This window comes from Paroedura picta, chromosome 9, assembly GCF_049243985.1.
Source record: "Paroedura picta isolate Pp20150507F chromosome 9, Ppicta_v3.0, whole genome shotgun sequence".
NCBI lineage: Eukaryota > Metazoa > Chordata > Lepidosauria > Squamata > Gekkonidae > Paroedura > Paroedura picta.
In genome coordinates, this window is record NC_135377.1 from 44,923,114 (window position 1) to 44,943,213 (window position 20,100).

At 40.8% G+C, this 20,100-nt stretch overlaps 1 protein-coding gene across 1 annotated transcript in view; it reads right to left on the reverse strand.

Moving 5' to 3' along the window:
• Positions 1 to 20,100, reverse strand: part of TTC39C (tetratricopeptide repeat domain 39C) — a 56,923-nt gene that overhangs the window by 23,363 nt on the left and 13,460 nt on the right. The window contains exons 2-3 of the mRNA XM_077352591.1: positions 5,814 to 5,862; positions 1,009 to 1,137 (exon numbers count right to left, since the gene is read on the reverse strand). Coding sequence (XP_077208706.1) covers positions 1,009 to 1,137; positions 5,814 to 5,862 — 178 coding nt within the window. The remainder of the gene's footprint in view (positions 1 to 1,008; positions 1,138 to 5,813; positions 5,863 to 20,100) is intronic.

The window sequence follows — 20,100 nt, forward strand, 5'->3', positions numbered from 1 at the left end:
ACTATAACACATCCCCATTGCAAAAGATGTGACACAGTAAAACTCAGCAAACTGCATAGACTTTATAAGCCCAGTGTTAATAATGCAAGTCAGGATGTTCTCAAAAGGAGCAAGCTGAATTATTTATAAACTATGCAGCATGCTGCCCTAGGTCTACTGAACTAGCAAAGATTAACAACATCAGTGGGATACTTCAGAAAAATTATTAGCCAAAATTAATCTTTCTGGCTTAAGAGGACACGTGCTGACTTCATATACATAATAAACAGCCAGCGGTAGCTTTTACTATTTGGAATGGTAGCATATAAATCTTTCAAAATACAAAAGGTGAATTCTGTATCTGCCATTCCGATTTCCAAGAATCTACTTAGTAGGAACAAGCCAAGCAAAAGCACAGCTGTTGAGTTACTGCTATCAAGAAATAGAAAGTCAATAGCAAGAGGGTGAGACTAAGAGGCAAAATAGTGGGAGGAATGGTAGTGAAGGTGGAGGAAGAGGTGGCATGATGATTTTCCCTTCCCACCTACTCCAACCGCAGCAGAGCCACTATATAGGGGGATAGAGCTGAGCAGCCACCACTGCACCAGCTAACTTCATCTTTTTCACATACCAATTTGTGGTTTTAGGAAGTCACCCATCTCCTCTAGTGCAACTTCTATTTCCAGCTATTCAACTATGTCTCAGCAGTATATAAATAAGACTTCATGGCAACAGTCCTATCCTGATTCATTTGGCTATCATGACTGATAAGAGGGGCTTCTAAGGATGGAGCAAATAGTCCTGAATAGTTAGAAGAATCCTAATGCTTATTTCAGTAGACACCTGTAATGGATATTATTATACAGAAAATTGTACAGATCAATAAACCCCACAGACTGGATTTGAGAACTCAATCATGCAAGCCTCTTCTATGTGCCAAAAAGCGCCACAAGGGTAACATCCAAGGGCAGCGACTGTACAAGCCCAGGACACGTTCATTCGTTCATATCTTAACAATACTACACTTACATTCTTTTTAATTTTATTTTTTATTGTTTCTATAACTCCTGCTTCTTCACTCTCACACAGTTTTTCAGTGGCCTTTAAGTCATCACATGCCAACTGCATTTTTTCTTCTTCAAAGGTCATCATGGCATTCTATAGAAAAATAGAAGAATATTTGAATAGTAAAGTTGCAAGCTAATCTAAACCTGCTCAGCATTGTTAAACCAGGAATATTGGAATATTGTTTAACCATTTTACATATCACAGAAGTTAGTCCACTATTGCCATCTTTTAAAAAAAGAATCCATTTATAAACCAATTGCATCTATTCAGGAATTAAAATAAGCCATCATTTGTTTAAACTGCAGTTTGCACAATGCACACTGACAAATCTATCAGAGTTAAACAACCAATCCCATCCCAGTTTGTACATAAAACCCAGTCTGCCCAGTTTCTTGCTGTCTTCCTTCTACCTATCAGGAAGAACATCTACCCGGTTGTTTCTGGGAACAGGATGTCATGAAAGGTGAATTCAACTATCACAGATAATCATAATTAGTACAAATTGCTTCGAAATTCCATCTTAATGCCAAATAGTGAATTTAGAATTCAAAACTAAGCAAAGGTTGCTCAAATAGGAGGAAGAAGAAGTTTTTTTCATGTTCATAACACATATACGGAACTCTTCCAAATTAGGACACTATTAAGCTCATAACAAACCCAATGCAGACCTTAGTGCTTCAGAAACTAGCTAACTCAACATACATACAGAATTTGTATAGATCTAAGAAGTAAGGGCAGAATTTATGTATCTGATGAGGTGGACTATATATTGTATGCCTCAAGAACAGGGCAACCCTATGAAGACTTACTTCTATCTACTGTTATCAATGCACAGACCGTAGTAATTCTGCATGGGATTATTCGGTAAATTTGATGGTCTCCAAAAGACCACGAGTCTCCTTTTTTCTGCAACATACCTAAGTTACTAATTCTAGGATGTATACTACTTATAGCTATTCTGGAAGTTCAAATACTACATCAGTTGGCATCAGGAGACAGCTACGTTTCAGGACAGTGGAAATAGAAACATAAAGTTCAGAAGACTGTACTCTTCAGTAACTTTTTCAACTTTCAGTTCCTCAGAAGAAAAAGGAATATTTACTGTGTATTACATTTTTGTAATTAGATGCAGTCTGCCAGGAATTATAGTTTTTCAGATACATCACGTTGTCAATATGGTCCCAATGGAACATGATGCAATGGTAGCATCCCAAATTTAAATGTAGAATATTCATATTTGGTTATTAATTTTGAAAGGCTATCAAAAATAACTCCATGAGGAGTTATTTCACAAAAAAACCCACTTAAACATATTTATTGACATAAAAAAATAGAAAGTTAATAACTTGTTGTACATCAAAAGCTTTAAAAATACATGCAAAAATAAAATACATATCCCAAGCCATTTTATAATCTAAAATGTTAGGAATGTTAAATGTAGGGGGGTTGCTTCTTATTCACTTCATTAATGTGGCAAGCATACATTAGTAGAATGTCAAGAGACTAAAAATCAGATATTATTAACTAATTCCCTGTCTTTGCTTCTTCCAATACAACCGCATGCTTTATATGCAGCAGAACTGAAAAAACTGTCATATTCTATTAGCTGCAAAGAGAATTAAGTGCATAAATTCCCATTGTTATTGTTATGTAAGTGACAGAGGTTAATTTTGATATAGCATATAACATTATGTATTACACGTTGAAGTCTAAAGTAAATTTTAATGCAAGAAGCAGATCTTTATTCTAAAAAGGATATCCGAGCTTTCACAAAATCTACGTATTTAAAAGAAAATGTTAAGATAGCAAATTTTCTAATGCTTTTTCTGATGGAAGTTTTGAATGACACAGGCATGGAAAAGGATGCAGTTATATTTAGAACAGTCACTAAGCAGAAGCTTTTCAGGGTACAATGATGCTGTGCTGGGAAGTTGCACTAGTTCAGCATCCAGCTCTCATAAGCTAGGCTGAAAAAGCTTTCCAATGATGACTTAAGGTAAGAAGAGCTATTCAAGAGAAAAGACACTGTTAAGCCTTTTCCCCCCAAAGTGTGCAATTATAACAGTCATACATTACAAGGTTTATTCTCCCTATACAGAATGTGCCCAAATTATCTTGTCTGCACAAGCATGGAAGTATCTAGGGACACCATCCACTTTAAAGAGAGTCAATTTGGTGTAGTGGTTAGGAGTGCGGACTTCTAATCTGGCATGCCAGGTTCGATTCTGCGCTCCCCCACATGCAACCAGCTGGGTGACCTTGGGCTCGCCACGGCACTGATAAAACTGTTCTGACCGAGCAGTGATATCAGCGTTCTCTCAGCCTCACCCACCCCACAGGGTGTCTGTTGTGGGGAGAGGAATGGGAACACACACACATATATATACATATATATATACACTATTCCAAATAGGGTTGGGTGTTTTGGAGACCGAAGTGGCTGGTCACTCCCGACGCAGCCAGCACCACGCCGCGGGGGGGGGGGAGGCACGAGCGTGCTCCAACACCCACGTCTCCTCTCCCGCCCCATAGCGCTGGCTGCATCAGGAGTGACCGGCCGCTTTCAAAATACATTGCATAATACTAGTCATAGTTACAAGCAGGAGGCAAAAGGTCAAGATCTCAGGTAGCTGCTGTCAGTAACTGACTATTTGCCCATTATTCTCTTAACCAGAAATATAGCCCATTGCACTTTGTAATCCAGTGGGCACTAGCAGGGGGCTGGAAGGGGCCGGCGAGGGGCTGGTGTGGGTGCCGGAGGCGGGCCGTAGCTGGAGAGGACAGGGAAGCCATTGGGGAGGGCAGGGAAGGACAGCTCAGGACAGCTCAGGCGCATACCTGAGGAGTCGTGGCGGTGGCAGGCAGCAGTCTGGCTATGGGTGGCTGCATGTCGGGGCGGCGAGGAGGGCGGAGACGCGGCCGGAGGGAGGCGCGAGTAGCGCAGCAGCAATCCCGGGGCGATCCCTGGGCGAAGGTGGGTTGCTCACCATGGGCGGGGAGGCGGCTGGAGGGAGCGGGAGTGGGAGTGGGGGGGCAGGCGCATGGGAGGCGGGGGTGCGCATGGGCGGCGCCGTATCCAGGCCAATGGCTGGGGGCATCAGGGCTCCGTGGCGATGGCGCAAGGGCGGGGTAGCGAGGAGGGCGAGGACGCAGCCAGAAGCTGCAGCAGCATCAATCCTGGGGCGAGGGCTGGAGGAAGGTGGGGTCCTGCCATCGTGCGAGGAGGCAGCCCGAGGGAGCCAGGGCATGGGGGCGCGGGGGACGGCATGCACGCGGGTTTCCATGCACTCAGGGTGATGGCTGGGGGAGTTGGCGCTGTGCACCGATGGCAAGTGCATAGGGTGCAAAGCGCGCCGGCCGATAGGGCCGCAAGGGGCGGACTGACATGGCGAGAGGCCAATTGGGAGGTGCTTCGCGCCTCCCAATTGGCCTCTCCGTGTGTCAGTCTGTGGCCAAGGGCCGAATCCATGAGTTTGGATTATGGACTCCGCCTGCCCCAACCCCTCTTACTACTTTATTAATAGGGAAGGATGTGGGCCAAATATTTCCTGTGCAATTCAACCTCAAGTGAATACATACAAATCCATATTGCTGTTTTTTCCCTATTTATCTCTGGACCCCCCTAACCATTTTCATTATGCCATATCTTAATTTACTGTCTACCTATATGTCTGAACTGACTATTTCCATTCCATGACATTGTATCTGAGGAAGTGTGTGTGCACATGAAGGCTCATACTTTGAATGAAAGTTTGTTGGTTTTAAAGGTGCTACTGGTCTCTAAGTTTGTTCTGCTGCTTCAGACCAACACAGCTATCCACCTGAACTTGAAAATAAAGATATATGCTCTATAATGAAAGATTTTCTATGATAAGATGGGGACGGGGGTTTGCTAATATTACTATATATATCCATTAAAGTGTTCAAAAAACAGCTAATAGAATGTTTTTGCCATTTTTGCCATTTTGCCATTGTTCAGATGTGCTGAACCTGACTTTATATACATTCCCATCCTCCATTTCCTTCCTTTCTGACTACTGACCAGTCTAGGGTTGTGCGCTTTGGCCGGCAAAGCAGCAATTCGAGCTCGAAGCAGCCAGCATCACGGCGCAGGGGGGAGGAGCGGCCCTGGCACCAATCAGCACACACATGCAGGCACTGGGTCGCACTCTGCCACCGATGCCGCCCTTCCCCCCGCATCGCGTCGCTTGCCGCTTCAGGCTCAAACGGCCACTTTGGCGGCCAGAGCACACAACCCTACCAAATTATACACATCCATAATCTATTATTTGGACTTTGCCTCAAAACTAGAGTTGACAAACTCACTTCAGAATATTGCTTTAAACTAGAGGCAAGACATTAATTATAGTTTCTGACATTAATTATAGTTTCCTGACTTAGATGTAATGTAAGCTATAGTTAGAATCATGAGTAGAAAAGTGAAATTGCATGTAAGAGGAGGATGGCATGTGTAAGGAAACAGGTCATGAACCCAAGGCATATTCCCAAATCTAAAAACTATGATGTTAACAGAATCTGCATTCAGACTAGTTTGTGAATCAGAGTCCTAATGTACATTCTACTAAGTCCAAAATGGTAAGTGCATGTTTGACATGCTGGATTTATAGGCATAGTATAGGAAAATAAATTATATAAATATATTGCATTTCAGATACTGATACTACAAAAGAATAGTATATTCTCAATTCAATAGTTTACATATCTACACAAATGAAATAAGAACTGCCAAAGTTCTTCACACTCACCAAAAAACTGACAAAACTGGCTCCGAAACTCATTAATGGACTATGGTTTCTGTAAAACAAGGGAAAAGTTAAAATGACTACGTGTGTAAATAATTATTACCTGTTACTTTTACAGATTAAGCTCATGAATTCAATTATGTATTTGGGAAAAAAAGATGATTGTGATATTGATCCTTATGAACTCTGGAACACTGTACTCATAGTTGCAATGGAAGCAAGATTCTTTACTACAAATAGCACTTTAAAATATAAAACTACACCACAAAATGGGAATTAAAATTAAATGCAGGATGATTTATCCTTTAATAATCTGAAAATGCAAAAAGAGAAATGCTCATGCAATGAAACCTGGCCTATAGGGACTTCAGAGATTTATTAGATATTTCCAAGTCACTCTGCTGAAGAAGCAAGTCATATCTTAAACTGAAAAGTGACCTGTCTCTTCAAAAGCATGTGAGTTGCTGTATTAAACACTACAAAGAAATCTCCAGAGTTCTTCTAGACATGTATATCATGGCTTGTTTTTCATATTGTGGTGATTAAATCACCTCAAACAGCACTCTGAAGAGGTAGCATAGGAATATCCTAAATAAATAATACAGCTTGGATAGGTTATGACCCTAACCTTTAATATACAGATAATAAGGTAAAGGTATCCCCTGTGCAAGCACCGAGTCATGTCTGACCCTTGGGGTGACGCCCTCTAGCGTTTTCATGGCAGACTCAATACGGGGTGGTTTGCCAGTGCCTTCCCCAGTCATTACAGTTTACCCCCCAGCAAGCTGGGTACTCATTTTACCGACCTCGGAAGGATGGAAGGCTGAGTCAACCTTGAGCCGGCTGCTGGGATTGAACTCCCAGCCTCATGGGCAGAGCTTTCAGACTGCATGTCTGCTGCCTTACCACTCTGCGCCACAAGAGGCTCTCAATACGGATAATACACAACATTATTCCAGTAAAAGAAAAATGAGAAAGATGTCATAATTTCTTTGTGCTCAAGAAGACTTGCAATAAAAGTGCTCCTTTAGCTAAGCTAGCCAGGAAATAGAAACAAATTGTACTGTGTAACACCATATGCTATGCATTCATAGAATAACTAGGAGATCAGATCTCCATTAACACAGACAAACAGCCTTTTGTACCTTAAGCTGATGGATAGTGAATAGTCACCATAGCAAGCTTTCTAAATTTTCATTGTTTCCTGTATCCAGAGAGATAGATGGGTGCTTCAGTTGCTTTGGGCAGCTTGGGCAGATAAATACTTGCAATTGTTTTCAATAAGACTTACTTCTGATATACATACTCACGATCAGGCTATGTCATCAGGTTCAAGCATGCATAGCTAAGTGTCAGATGGTGATTACAAAGCTTATTCAAAGCTTAGTCTCTCCTAACATTTGGGTACATATCATCCGTATACCTATTTGACTTCCACTGATTCATAATGGTGTAGTGCTGAAAGAGATCTCTTTTTTTGCCTTTAGTACCATGAACATGTTTAACCCTAGTTTGAACAGCTCACAATCTAAACAATTTGAGTCAGGAAAGCAGCAGTAAACAGAGAAGGGTAGCTGTTCAGTTCCAGAGAGATAGATCAAAATGGACCGGTCTGCCTATGGTAGCAGAAAAGGTGCCATTGGACTATTCAGTTCCACTATACGTAATTAGCCTACCCTGAATTTCAAGAGGAGACTCAATGACTCAACTCCACTTAAACAGTGGGCTTTGAGGGCTGCTTCAAGGAGCAGGGGATATGGTTCCATGGTGGAATATATAGTTTTGTAGCAAGGAGACACCAAATCCCATCCCTGGTATTTCCAAGTAAGAGAGCCAATCAGAATGAATAGTCCTGAGCTGGCTGGTTAACGATATAATTCAATATAAAGTAATTTCATATGATAGGTGGAGACACAAGCGGTGCTACATAAGTTACTTGTGAACAGCGTCCAGACATCACTGGCAGAATACCATAATATGCAATTACGGATGCCACAAGAGGGCACACTCAGTTGCCACACTCAATGTTGAACGAAGGCTTTGGTCAAATATTTTATGCCAATTTATGGTTGTCTGTGTCCTGATTAGGCGGTCAATATCCCTCTGCAAGGCAATATGCAGTTATGGAGACCAATAGGCTTAGACTGGAGTAACAGAATCAGGAGATCTTTAGATAGCTGAGAAATATGGAGATGGCACTATACGTGAGAGCAAAGAGATAAGGAATAGGACAATACCATGAATGACTTAAATAGTAGGAGCATGGAATTTGTGCAGGATCAAGGAAAACCAGTTCAGGGATTCAAAACCCAGACATTGTGGTTTAAGTGAGAGGAAACTGAAAGTATATATGTATGTATGTATGTATAGAACTGTCCCTCTCAGCACAGCCATCTTGCAACAGTGTACGAAAAATAATAATACAATAAAAACAGTACCATATAAGTTACTTAAAATGCATCAAGAGCAGCAGTTGGCACCCTTTTACTTCCAGACCCAGTCATTTTATCAAGTGTTACCGGGGGGGGGGGGGGGGGCTTCTAGATGTTCTATGTGGCCTGGCCTCAACCAAATGTCTTTAGGCCGTGCAAAACTCAACGAGCACTGACAGGACCCGTATCTCTCTATTTATAGTTCAATGTAGCCTTTCTATACAAATATCGTATAAACTGGTGAAACAGCCACAACACAATCCTAAAAACAGCAGGAAAACCACCTCCCAATGAACTAGCTTGCAGCAAAATTAATCTTAACAGATTTTAAAAGTAGCAAATTAATAACAACCTTTTCGAAGCTGTCTTGATTCTGGGGTGACAGTGTCACTGGTAATAGCTTCAGTTTCATAGTTGTTGAGAATTCTATGCATTTCTTTTTAGATATTATTTCAAAATAAAGCCCCAGGTTGGAAGTCATAAAATTAAAATTCAAATTATTTGAGTTAATCTAATAGCCAACATTCCCTTTATTATATATATATATATATATATATATATATATATGTATGTATGTATGTATGTATGTATGTATGTATGTATGTATGTATGTATGTATATATATGTATGTATGTATATATATATATGTATGTATATATATATATGTATGTATATATATATATGTATATATATGTATATATATGTATGTATATATATATGTATGTATATATATGTATGTATGTATATATATGTATGTATGTATATATATGTATATATATGTATATACTAGCAAGAAAGCCCATTGCAACCAGGAATGCAATGGGCGCTAGGACCCAGGGGACACCAGGAGGTGTTTTTTTTTCTGCTGCGTGGAGCTGTGAAAGGCTCCGACAGGGTTTTTTTGTTTTCTGCTGCTTGGAGCTGGGAAAGGCTCCTACAGGGTTTTGTTTTCTGCTGCTTGGATCTGCGAAAGGCTCCTTCCGGGGTTTTTTTTCTGCTGCTTGGATCTGTGAAAGGCTCCTGCAGGGTTTTTTTTTTCTGCTAGCTCTCGTGGGCGTGCCGGCTTGGAGCTCCTACAGGGGTTTTTTTCCTGCTGCTTGGAGCTGGGAAAGGCTCCTTCAGGGTTTTGTTTTCTGCTGCTTGGATCTGCGAAAGGCTCCTACAGGGTTTTTTTTTCTGCTGCTTGGATCTGTGAAAGGCTCCTGCAGGGTTTTTTTTTTCTGCTAGCTCTCGTGGGCGTGCCGGCTTGGAGCTCCTACAGGGAGCTGCTGCTTGGAGCTGGGAAAGGCTCCTTCAGGGTTTTGTTTTCTGCTGCTTGGATCTGCGAAAGGCTCCTACAGGGTTTTTTGTTCTGCTGCTTGGATCTGTGAAAGGCTCCTGCAGGGTTTTTTTTTTCTGCTAGCTCTCGTGGGCGTGCCGGCTTGGAGCTCCTACAGGGGTTTTTTTTCCTGCTGCTTGGAGCTGGGAAAGGCTCCTTCAGGGTTTTGTTTTCTGCTGCTTGGATCTGCGAAAGGCTCCTACAGGGTTTTTTTTTCTGCTGCTTGGAGCTGTGAAAGGCTCCTTCCGGGGTTTTTTTTCTGCTGCTTGGAGCTGTGAAAGGCTCCTGCAGGGTTTTTTTTTTCTGCTAGCTCTCGTCGGCGTGGCGGCTTGGAGCTCCTACAGGGGTTTTTTTTTCTGCTGCCTCTCGTCGCGCTAGCGGCGAAAGGCTCCTCCGGGGGTGTTTTTTTTTTTTCTGCTGCCTCTCGTCGGCGCGGCGGCTTGGAGCTCCTACAGGGGTTTTTTTTTCTGCTGCCTCTCGTCGGCGCGGCGGCTTGGAGCTCCTACAGGGTTTTTTTTTTCTGCTGCCTCTCGTCGCGCTAGCGGCGAAAGGCTCCTCCGGGGGTGTTTTTTTTTTTTCTGCAGCTTCTCGGCGGCTGGAGTCTTGTGTTGTGTTTGCGGCGGGGGCTTCCTTGGGGCCGGCCTGACGCGGTGAGAGACGCTTCGCGCCTCTCACCACGTCAGGCCGGGAGCAACTGCGAGCCGCGCTGAGCGCGGCTCGCAGTTGCTGGGGCTGGGAATCGGAGGGACCAATCGGCAGGCGCTTCGCGCCTGCCGTTTGGTCCCTCCGGTTGTCTGTCATGAGGAAGGGTCCAATCCGGACCCTTCCTCATCCCGGACACATCCCGCCCCAGAACCCCTTACTGTTTTATTTAGTCCGTGGCGCCCGCGGCGCCACGGGCGGTGTACAGATATGTATATATATATATATATATATATATATATATATATATATATATATATATATATATATATATATATATATATATATATATATATATATATACTTTCCAATTAATTGTAGCAAAATCTGCCCTTTTAGAATGGGACCACTTACATCAGTTGCAAACAAAGAGGTAAAAAAGAAGGTAGCAGAAAAGCCATACATTAGGTTGCAAGCACAAAGTCTTGGACTGGCAACTACTTTTTGGGCTGGGAAGGGCCTGGTGCATATAGTTGCCACACAGATGGTGAGCCTTTCAAAGGCTGAGCCTCTCCCAATGACAGAGGGGGATGTTGAGTAGCTGAGAACTCAACTGCAGCAGAAGAGACTGAGAAGAGTGGTGGGAGTAGAAACAGATAGCAAAGCTTTGGTTGAGAGGAGTGAAAAGTAGTATCCAATATGCCCCCCCACCCCAAAAAATATAGCAATAAACCAAATAATTGACAGCTTGCTGCCTTTTAATAATACTCCAAAATCTGCAGCCTGAAGTAAATTGCTTGCCTAATAGTAGACTCTAACTGAGGTTCCACCCTTCACGTTGCGCTATGCTGTAAGGGAAGATGAGGAACAAGTAAAGCACATGCTGTCAGAGGTGACTTTAGGACAAAGAATATGCTGAGTAACACAGTATCAGAACAAATGGAAATTGGTTCTGAGCTTATTTTCATTTTGTTTTAAAAGCATATCATAATTAAATGATATTTCAGGACACAAGAAATACTGCAATAGATTTAAGGGTTAAAGGGAAAAGTATATAACTGCCAAAAAATGTAAAACAGTTAGTTGGCTGAAATATATTGTAAAACAGAATCACAGAGTTGGAAGGGACCTCCTGGGTCACCTAGTCCAACCCCCTGCACAACGCAGGACATTCACAACCCTATCACTCATCCACTGTAACCTGCCACCCCCTTGAGCCTTCACAGAATCATCCTCTCTGTCAGTAGGCTATCCAACCTCTGTTTAAAAATTTCCAAAAATGGAGAACCCCTCCCGAAGAAGCCTGTTCCACTGAGAAACCGCTCTGTCAGGAACTTCTGTTTAGACGGAATTTCTTTTGAATTAATTTCATTCCATTGGTTCTGGTCCATCCCTTTAGGGCAAGAGAAAACAAATCTGCTCCATCTTCTACATGGCAGCCTTTTAAATACTTGAAGATGGTTATCAGATCCCCTCTCAGTCATCTCCTCTCCAAGCTAAACAGTTCAAGCTCCCCCAACCTTTCTTCATACGTCTTGGTTTCCAAACCCCTCACCATCTTTGTTGCCCTCCTCTGGACACACTCCAGTTTGTCTACATCCCTCTTCAACTGTGGTGCCCCAAACTGAACACAGTACTCCTAGTGAGGCTGAACCAGAACAGAGCAAAGTGGTACCATCACTGAGTCACACTGCTGACTCATTCATGTTCAGAGATATCTGAATATTCTCTCTTCTCTCATATTCAGCCAATGGTAACTTCCATTATAGGAATTTAGTCTAGAATTACCATTCCTTGTTCCCTCAGTTTTAGCAAAGAATCCAGTCAACCTATTGCATTTCAAGGGTTTTTATCTTCCTCTTTTTTGGGGGGTGATTTTGTATTAAACTTTGAACGCAGTTACACCACCAGGTTTCCTGTGTGTGCTGCTAAACATCTATTAAGGTTTCTCAGTGCCACTTTCCCTTTAAATTTTGTTTTTCTAGCGTAATTGCTTCCTAATTATTTTCAGATATTCATGGATCAATCACAAACTATAAGAAGTCTTACTGTGAAGCCAGCCAAAGCAACATCTCATTATTTTTTTAATGTAAAAACCTTTTTAGAGTAATAGTAGTTTAGCAGTGGAATCAGCCACCTAGAGAGGCAGTGATCTCACCCTCACTGGTAGCAGCAGCAAGATGGACACTTGTATGGGATACTTTAGGCTGATTCTGCACTGACAGGGGGTTGGATTAGATGACCTCTGTGGCCCCTTCCAACACTAGGAGCCTATGATGAGGGAGATCTGTGACCGTGGGGTTGCCAATTTGGCTGCAGAAACATCTGATGTGGTGGGGCATCTAATCCATAATGCTCTGCATTTCCCACAATTTATTAGCTCCATCAGTGGGGGGAACAACTCTTTCTACACAGAATTACAGCTTTCCCCCCCCCTGCATGCCTACTAACAGCAAGTTCTTTAAACAATCAAGAAAATACAGAAGCTCTATAGGTGTTCATGGATGTGCCGATGGTTCATCACAACCTGAAAAGTGGGATGAAGATTACTGACTTAAATCTACATGACTTAATGGCAACTTTTATAGCCATGTAAGAACTTTATTTTTCCAGTAACTTAACCTTGCTAGTTTCAATTATTATACATATATAAAAAAACATCATTGCCTTAAAAACACATCCTATATGACAAACCAATGCAGGCTTAATAAAATCAGCGTCCAGTAGCACCTTTAAGACTGATGAAGATTTATTCAAGGTGTGAGCTTTTGAGTACAAGCACAGGCTTAATTACTAAAGAATGAAGCATAGAGTGGGGTGTTCTATACACAATCAGTTTTGCAGTAAATTAAATACTGTATGCTCAGATCTAACCAATATGACAAATTCAAGATTTCTGAGAGTTTCCTAGGAAATATTTCCAAAAGGAATCCCATAAATTTTAATTAACAGCCAGCAAGAACATCTTTTTTTCCAGAACTAATTAGGGCACAGGCAGAGTATAAACAGCAAGAATAAAGTCAGTCTGAAAGGTCACTCTTCTTTGCTTTAAGTGCATATACCAATGACTACGTGACTCCAGGCCTACTAAGCATACAAATATAAAAAAGAAATACGGAGAAATGCTAGAGAGGGTTCCCAGGCTAGAGTAACACAGAAAGGCATCCAAGGTGAGTGGGACTTGCCAAAAAATGAGCTCAAGACTGATGAGGAGTTGATCAGGAAACATTTTAAATGAGTTCAAGTTTTCTGGGTAAGATAAACTGCATCATAATGTACTAAAGGGAATGTTTTCAAAGCTGATAAAGGTTCTGAATCAGGATTTCTCAAAGCTGGTAGAGGTTGAATAAATAAGTGGTGAGCTGGCAGAAGGAGCATTTGGGATATTATAGACCATCTGACTAGATACTGATAAGTTACTAAAAAAGATTTAAGTGATCATACTCAAAATTTTAGTGGATTTAGAAGGATTTATTTTGTTAAGGACTGCACTGCAAGCATCTTGAAAACAATGTTGCAAACTATTACAAGCCAACCTGCACCTGTCAAGAATAGATTCTGTCAAATCACTTTAGTTGTTTGTTTTTCATATGATGGTAAATGATCAGAGTGATCTGAATCTACCGTGTTCTTTTCACCAAAGCATTCAATCAAGATCCCTGAGATACCTTGGTTAGACTGGTCAAATGTAGACCGGGTGATCACAGCAAAAATGCATCAAGTAACCAAGAGAGGTGCATCTAATGTTGTACACGATCTCTTCTCTTACATAAGATACTGAAAGAAAATATTTTGCTCTATTTTTTGTGAATAACCTCTCAGTACTTAAAAGACTACTTCCTGGTCTTCAGCTGTCTATATATCATCCAAATTCAACAGACTCCTGTTCTACCCTTTTCTCTACATCCATTAAACATATTTGCATTATTTCATGACCAACCAGCTCTTAATATCCTGCACTTTCCCCATATTTTCTAAAACTATCATTCAGAACTTATTGTTCAAGATATCTACAGAGAGAGAGAGAGACAGAAAGAGCGCCTGTCAGTTAATTTTACCCTCACCCCCATCTAGCAGCAGGGTTTCTAAAAAAAATAGTTTGTATTAACTTTATCTTTTTTCAGTCCCTTTGATGGCTTTCAGCTTAACACCATTCTCTTGATAAGGTTGTATGCCTTTGAACTACACAGCCTGTTAATGTGATTTACTGGGTAGAAAAGAAAGCAATTCCATATTGGATAATCCTTTCCTGCAGTACAGAGACAGGGGGATGAAATTAATATACAGGAAACATTATAATGTTACAATATTGGCATTCGTTTTACAAAATCCATAAAAATTGAAGATAAGTAGCTTCCCACCCTCTTTTCAATGATTTCTGTTTATCTATGCCTATAGAATGATTGTAACCTGCACCATTCTACTTTTTAATATGTAACAGGATTATGTGAATGTCATAATTTTTACATTCAATTAAAATATTAATTAAAATTCAATGTATTATCATATTCTTATAAAGATAACTAACAATCAAATAAGCTAAATATTTTACAAAGGTTTTCAGATTTGTTAAAAGAACTAGAACAAGAGACAGCCAATTAAGAGAACCAGATTCTCTGGAAAATATTGGTGCAAATTCTACCTCTACCTAAGACAATCAAATACTCATCGTTGTATCACTTTGGTCAACCTGTTGACTCTGGGATAGTTGACTCTGGGATGGCAAAGATCTTTACCAACGTGCTTCATAAGTGCTTCTCAAGAGTGGGCAGCCAAGTTTCCCATTTCAACACACTGCATGAAGTACACACTGATGCACATTACTTGTTTTGGAACAGAGATTCATCACATCTGACCATTTTTATTACCACCATATAGTAAATCAATTGAAGGAAAGGAAGCCTCATATTGGTACAAGATCTCTATCAAGCAGTTATAGAGAAAATTTTATTTCCAACATTGATTGCTCCTTTTTCTGACCAATGGGAACCCAAAACAGCTTACAGCATTCTTCTTCTCTTTTCCACTGTATCTTCACAACAACCCTCTGAGGTGAGTTAGGCTGAAAGAGGATGACTGGCACAAGGTCATCCACTAAAACTGCATGGCAGGATAGAAATTTGAATCTGGATCTTCAAGATTCGAGTCCTGAACACTATGCTGGGAAATGTCAAACAGATGCACATCGTAGCTCAGATTGGGCCTAGAAGTAGCCGGTCACTGAGATCACTATGGGGGCCTCCTGAGATCCATCATATATTTCAAATAAGTAAGCAGTTTCATGTGGGAATATATCTTTATAAACACAGATCAGAGTGAAAAACTGCTGTAATTCCATGTTGATGCAGTTCTATGAAGGGTTTTTTTGGTTTTGATTTCCAAATGGCACTGTAAGACCATCACCAATTTATAAAGCTGTCACCAGTGGTTGTTAGGAAGCCTCCAATTCAACAAGTGAAATGAATTTTCCAGTTATGGAGCCTGAACTATCCAAACTTTTGCTGGTGATCATGTTAAAATTACCGTATTTGCCGGTGTATAAGACGACTGGGCGTATAAGACGACCCCCAACATTTCCACTCAAAATATAGAGTTTGTTACATTACATTACAGTACTATGGGCCACAATGGGCAGCTATGTCTATCCCAACTGAAGTGCACCCGGCATATAGGACGACCCCCCCACTTGGAGGCATGTTTTTCAGGGGGGAAAAGTAGTCTTATACGCCAGCAAATACTGTAATCCTGAAAATACAACAGGCTAGAATTAACAGTCCTCCTGCACAAGAATTATGCTTCTGAGACATTCCAAGGCACCAAAGCCAGTTAAGGAAAGACCAACAAGGATTGGAACATAATCCACACCATACTTTTTATTAGGAACAACCAAGTAACACATTGCAGCATGCAAGCTTAAAAAATATTCTGAAGAACTCAAACGTTTGCATACTATTGTGTCTCTTTTGGTAATAAAAAGCTCTGCCATTATCTGGGCAGCCCAAGCTAGCCAGATCTCAACAGATCTTGGGAGTTAAGCAGGGTCAGCCCTGGTCACTATTTCGATAGGAAACCTCCAAGGAAATCCAGGGTTGTTAACAAAGGCAGACAATGGCAAACCACCTCTGTTAGTCTCTTGGCTTCAGAACCCTCATGGGGTTGGCCCTAAGTCAGCTGAAACCTGACATAACTTTCCATCACCAATAGATGTTATTTTATGGACTATGTTCTAGGGCAGTGGTCCGCAACCTTTTTCAGGCTGCAGACCGCCAGCGGCGGGGGGCAGGGAGATCACCCGGCCGCGCATGGGCATTTGCAGCCGCACATGGCGCGAACACGCATGCGCGGCCCTGCTTCCCTCTCCCCCCCTCCCACAAAAAGCTTGCCAGGCCGCAGTTTCTTACTGGGGGGGGGCGGGGAGAGGGAGCTGTGGCCAGCTGCCAGGGGACCTATTTGAGGACCACCATTCTAGGGCTTGAGGTTTTTCTTTTGGGTCAGCACAGCTGATAAGTTATTTCTACAAGGCACACCTAAACTAAATACCTTGAGGGGCTCTGTTTTTTTTTCTTCATAGTCTGATGGCACCAGCAACCCCCTTTGTGTCCATTTCTCACACACCACTGCAAGAACAAGTTTGTTTAGAACAGCACAGGAAATTGGCAGGGAAGAAACTTTGCAGCAGCAAACACTACTTCAAGCAATGCCAAAAAGTTTGGGCCCAGTTCATAATGTGGTTTTACAAACTGGGAGAAAATATCTACACAAATACTGATAAGAAATCCTTAACAGTATTTCGCTCCCTTATATATTTGGCAAACAGCCTCCTGGGAGGAGACTGTCCAGGGCCCTGGCCCGATCAGAAGGTACACAGCAGGCTGTGTGCCTTCTGATTGGGCCGGCCCCCAAAGGGCCCGCCTCAAGATACTGCGCGTCCGCCACTCGCCTAGCATCGCCGCCAGACTGTCCCTGGACAGCGTGGACAAAATACAATTGCCTCAGTTTAATCATTCTAGCTTCTAGGGAGAGTTCAAGCTTGATTTGATCTACAACTCACTAATTTTTTTTGGCAGCCTACAGTATCCATACTCTCCTCCAACATCACATTTCAAATGCATAACCTTTCCTCTTCTTAACTTGCTTCACTGTACAATTTTCACATCCATACACAGTGATGAGTAATACTATGGTGTGAATTATCATGATAGTGGTCACCCGTGACACATTCTTACACTTAAGGATCTTCTCTAGCTCTTTCATGGTTGCCCTTCCCTGTCTCAATCTCCTTCTGATTTCTTGATTGCAGTCTTTTATTTGATGATGGAGCCAAAGAATACAAATCTTGAACAATCTCAGTTTCTTTATTGTCAGCCTTAAATTTGAATAATTCCCAGTAATCATTACTTTTTCTTGATGTTCAACTGTAATCCTGCTTTGGCACTTTTGGCTTTAAACCTTCAAAAGTCTTCAGAATTTTCTGTCAATAATGTGGTATCATCTGTATATCTCCAATTGTTAATGTTCCTACAGTGATAGTAAGTTTACTACTCACATTTGAGTACAGGCATGTAAAACCAGGTTGTACTTGTTTTTATTTGATAGCAGCATGTTTAAAGTACACTACTTTTCAGAAAGTTGGGTGATGGTTGGTTTTTGCGTGCACTGCTTTAAAAGGAAAAGGTGCACATATATCTTGAGATTTTTGGATCTAAGCCACTGGTTATTTTTGCCTGGTTATTTTTGCCTGTTCTGAGAATAAGATCCTCACATTTCTTTTCCAGCTGAAACAGCCTTTTAAGCATTAATGAAAAATTATTATAGCATAGTTTGACAAGGTGCCCTTCAGCACCAGCACTTGACTATGATCCAGGTCAGGGATTTGACTCCTATCAAGAAAACCCAGAACAAACAACTTAAGCTTTTCCCTCTCTCAGTGGGCCCCACATTTAGACACAAGGAGCTAGAAATTGGCTTTGTGCTGCTTGTCTGCTCACCTGTCACCCTTTTTGGTAATGTAGTTTGTGCCTATTAAAATCATTAAAATCTTAACTTCTAGCATAGGCATTTTTCCCCACATTTCTCCTGTTTTCTCAAATAAGTGCTGGCATGATTCTGTTAAAATGAGGCCTCTGATCAGAATGGAAAAAATGCCATATATCAAAAAGCAGAATAAAAATGTTTCTCTATTGTCGAGGCATATTTTTATTCAACAGCAGAATGCAATACGGCACTGAATTCCATCCTCTGAGCTATTTTCTTTATGCATAAGATGTACCCTATGGGATTTTTTTCCACTTTTGGTACAAAAACCCTGGTCTTCCATATTTTGAGATCAGGTGCACATCAGGTACAGAGTATTTTCTCTATTTTATGCCTTAAAATAATAACACTATTGTTTTAACAGGTCATTACAACACAAAGGTAACCAAAAGCTAGAGATCAACTAACAACAATATAAAATGAGATCACAACAATTTAGCCAAGATAGGAAGATTCCCACATGTATAGTCCTACACACTACTTGTCACACAGATATTCTCTTTGAATTTTTATCTTAAAGTATGCCATTCAGTATCATTACTCCAACGTGAAATGAGGCTAAAAATTAAGACACTTCAGCAGAACAAATTCTTTGGTTTTTTTAAAATAAAAATGTCCAGTAAAGAAAAGTTAAATAAAATCCACACAGTTGCACAGAAGAATTGCATTCCTTTATTTCTTTGTTCTTTATTGCGCGGTGCCAGGAGACAGCTTAGTGTAATAATTTCCTTCCTCTTTCAAGTCTATTCTTCTTCTTTTTTAATCATTACATATATAGTACATATTATGGAAATACAAATCCTAACAAACCAGATTCCAACAATATTGCCCCATTTAAAAATTCTGGTGACTGAAAGCAAAAAACTTGGAGGTAATATTCCTAATCTTAAATTTAGCGTCACTGAGCTACATAAACTAATGCAGACCGTTAGCTTGCCTGTGTCACATAACCCTGAAGTGTAATAATCAGTAATAGACAGAGAGGTAAACTATGTCAAACAAAAGGAAGAATCACCTGTATTTATAAACAATTTGGGAAACAGCCAAAATTTATAAGTGATGTTGGGAAGGTAAGAGAATCTGACCCATTGGAGGTTACATGCACCTTACACATTTAAACTGGGTTGCCATTTCCTACCAGGATTTTATTTAAATACAGCATAATGCCAGACACTATACAATAATGCCAACAAATACAGACTAAAAAGCACATTTATGCAGAAGCTATAGATTATTAATAAAATATATTATTAATATGTTATATATGACATAAAGCATAAGAACATTTTAAAATGGAATTCCTATTCTACATTAAAGGAAACAAAGAAGGTAAGTGTATATCAGCAATTAATGCCTTCGATGCATGCATCATGGGCATCCTAACACTGCATTAGCACCAGCAACCCAGTTCAAACTGGACACTAATTGCATGAAACTACACATGCATATTTCTTGTGTATACCCAGCAATCACCTCTAAACGAAGTATTAGTTTGTTATTCATGCTTCCATTCAATGCATCTTTTCAATAAATCAAACAATTACACTTTTCCATCTTGTAGTAATAAATATTGCTTGAAATATTAGATTTTAGTATGTCAGCATAGTGATAAGTTCTCACTCATTTCTTCAGGGTTATTTTTCATGCCAAGTGCTGCTTGTTGGCTAGTTTTAGATTTGCTGAAAATCTCTTTTGGTCTTTCTGATCATACTTCTCTTTCTGGCTTTCCAGCAATCTTCTCTTATTGCCATTTCAATTTTTTTGCTTTTATTAACATGGATACTTCAGGTTCTTTTGTGAAGCCCTCAGTCCCAGCTCCATTATGGTTGTTCATCCTTTCCCCCACCCCACAAAAACAAAGCCT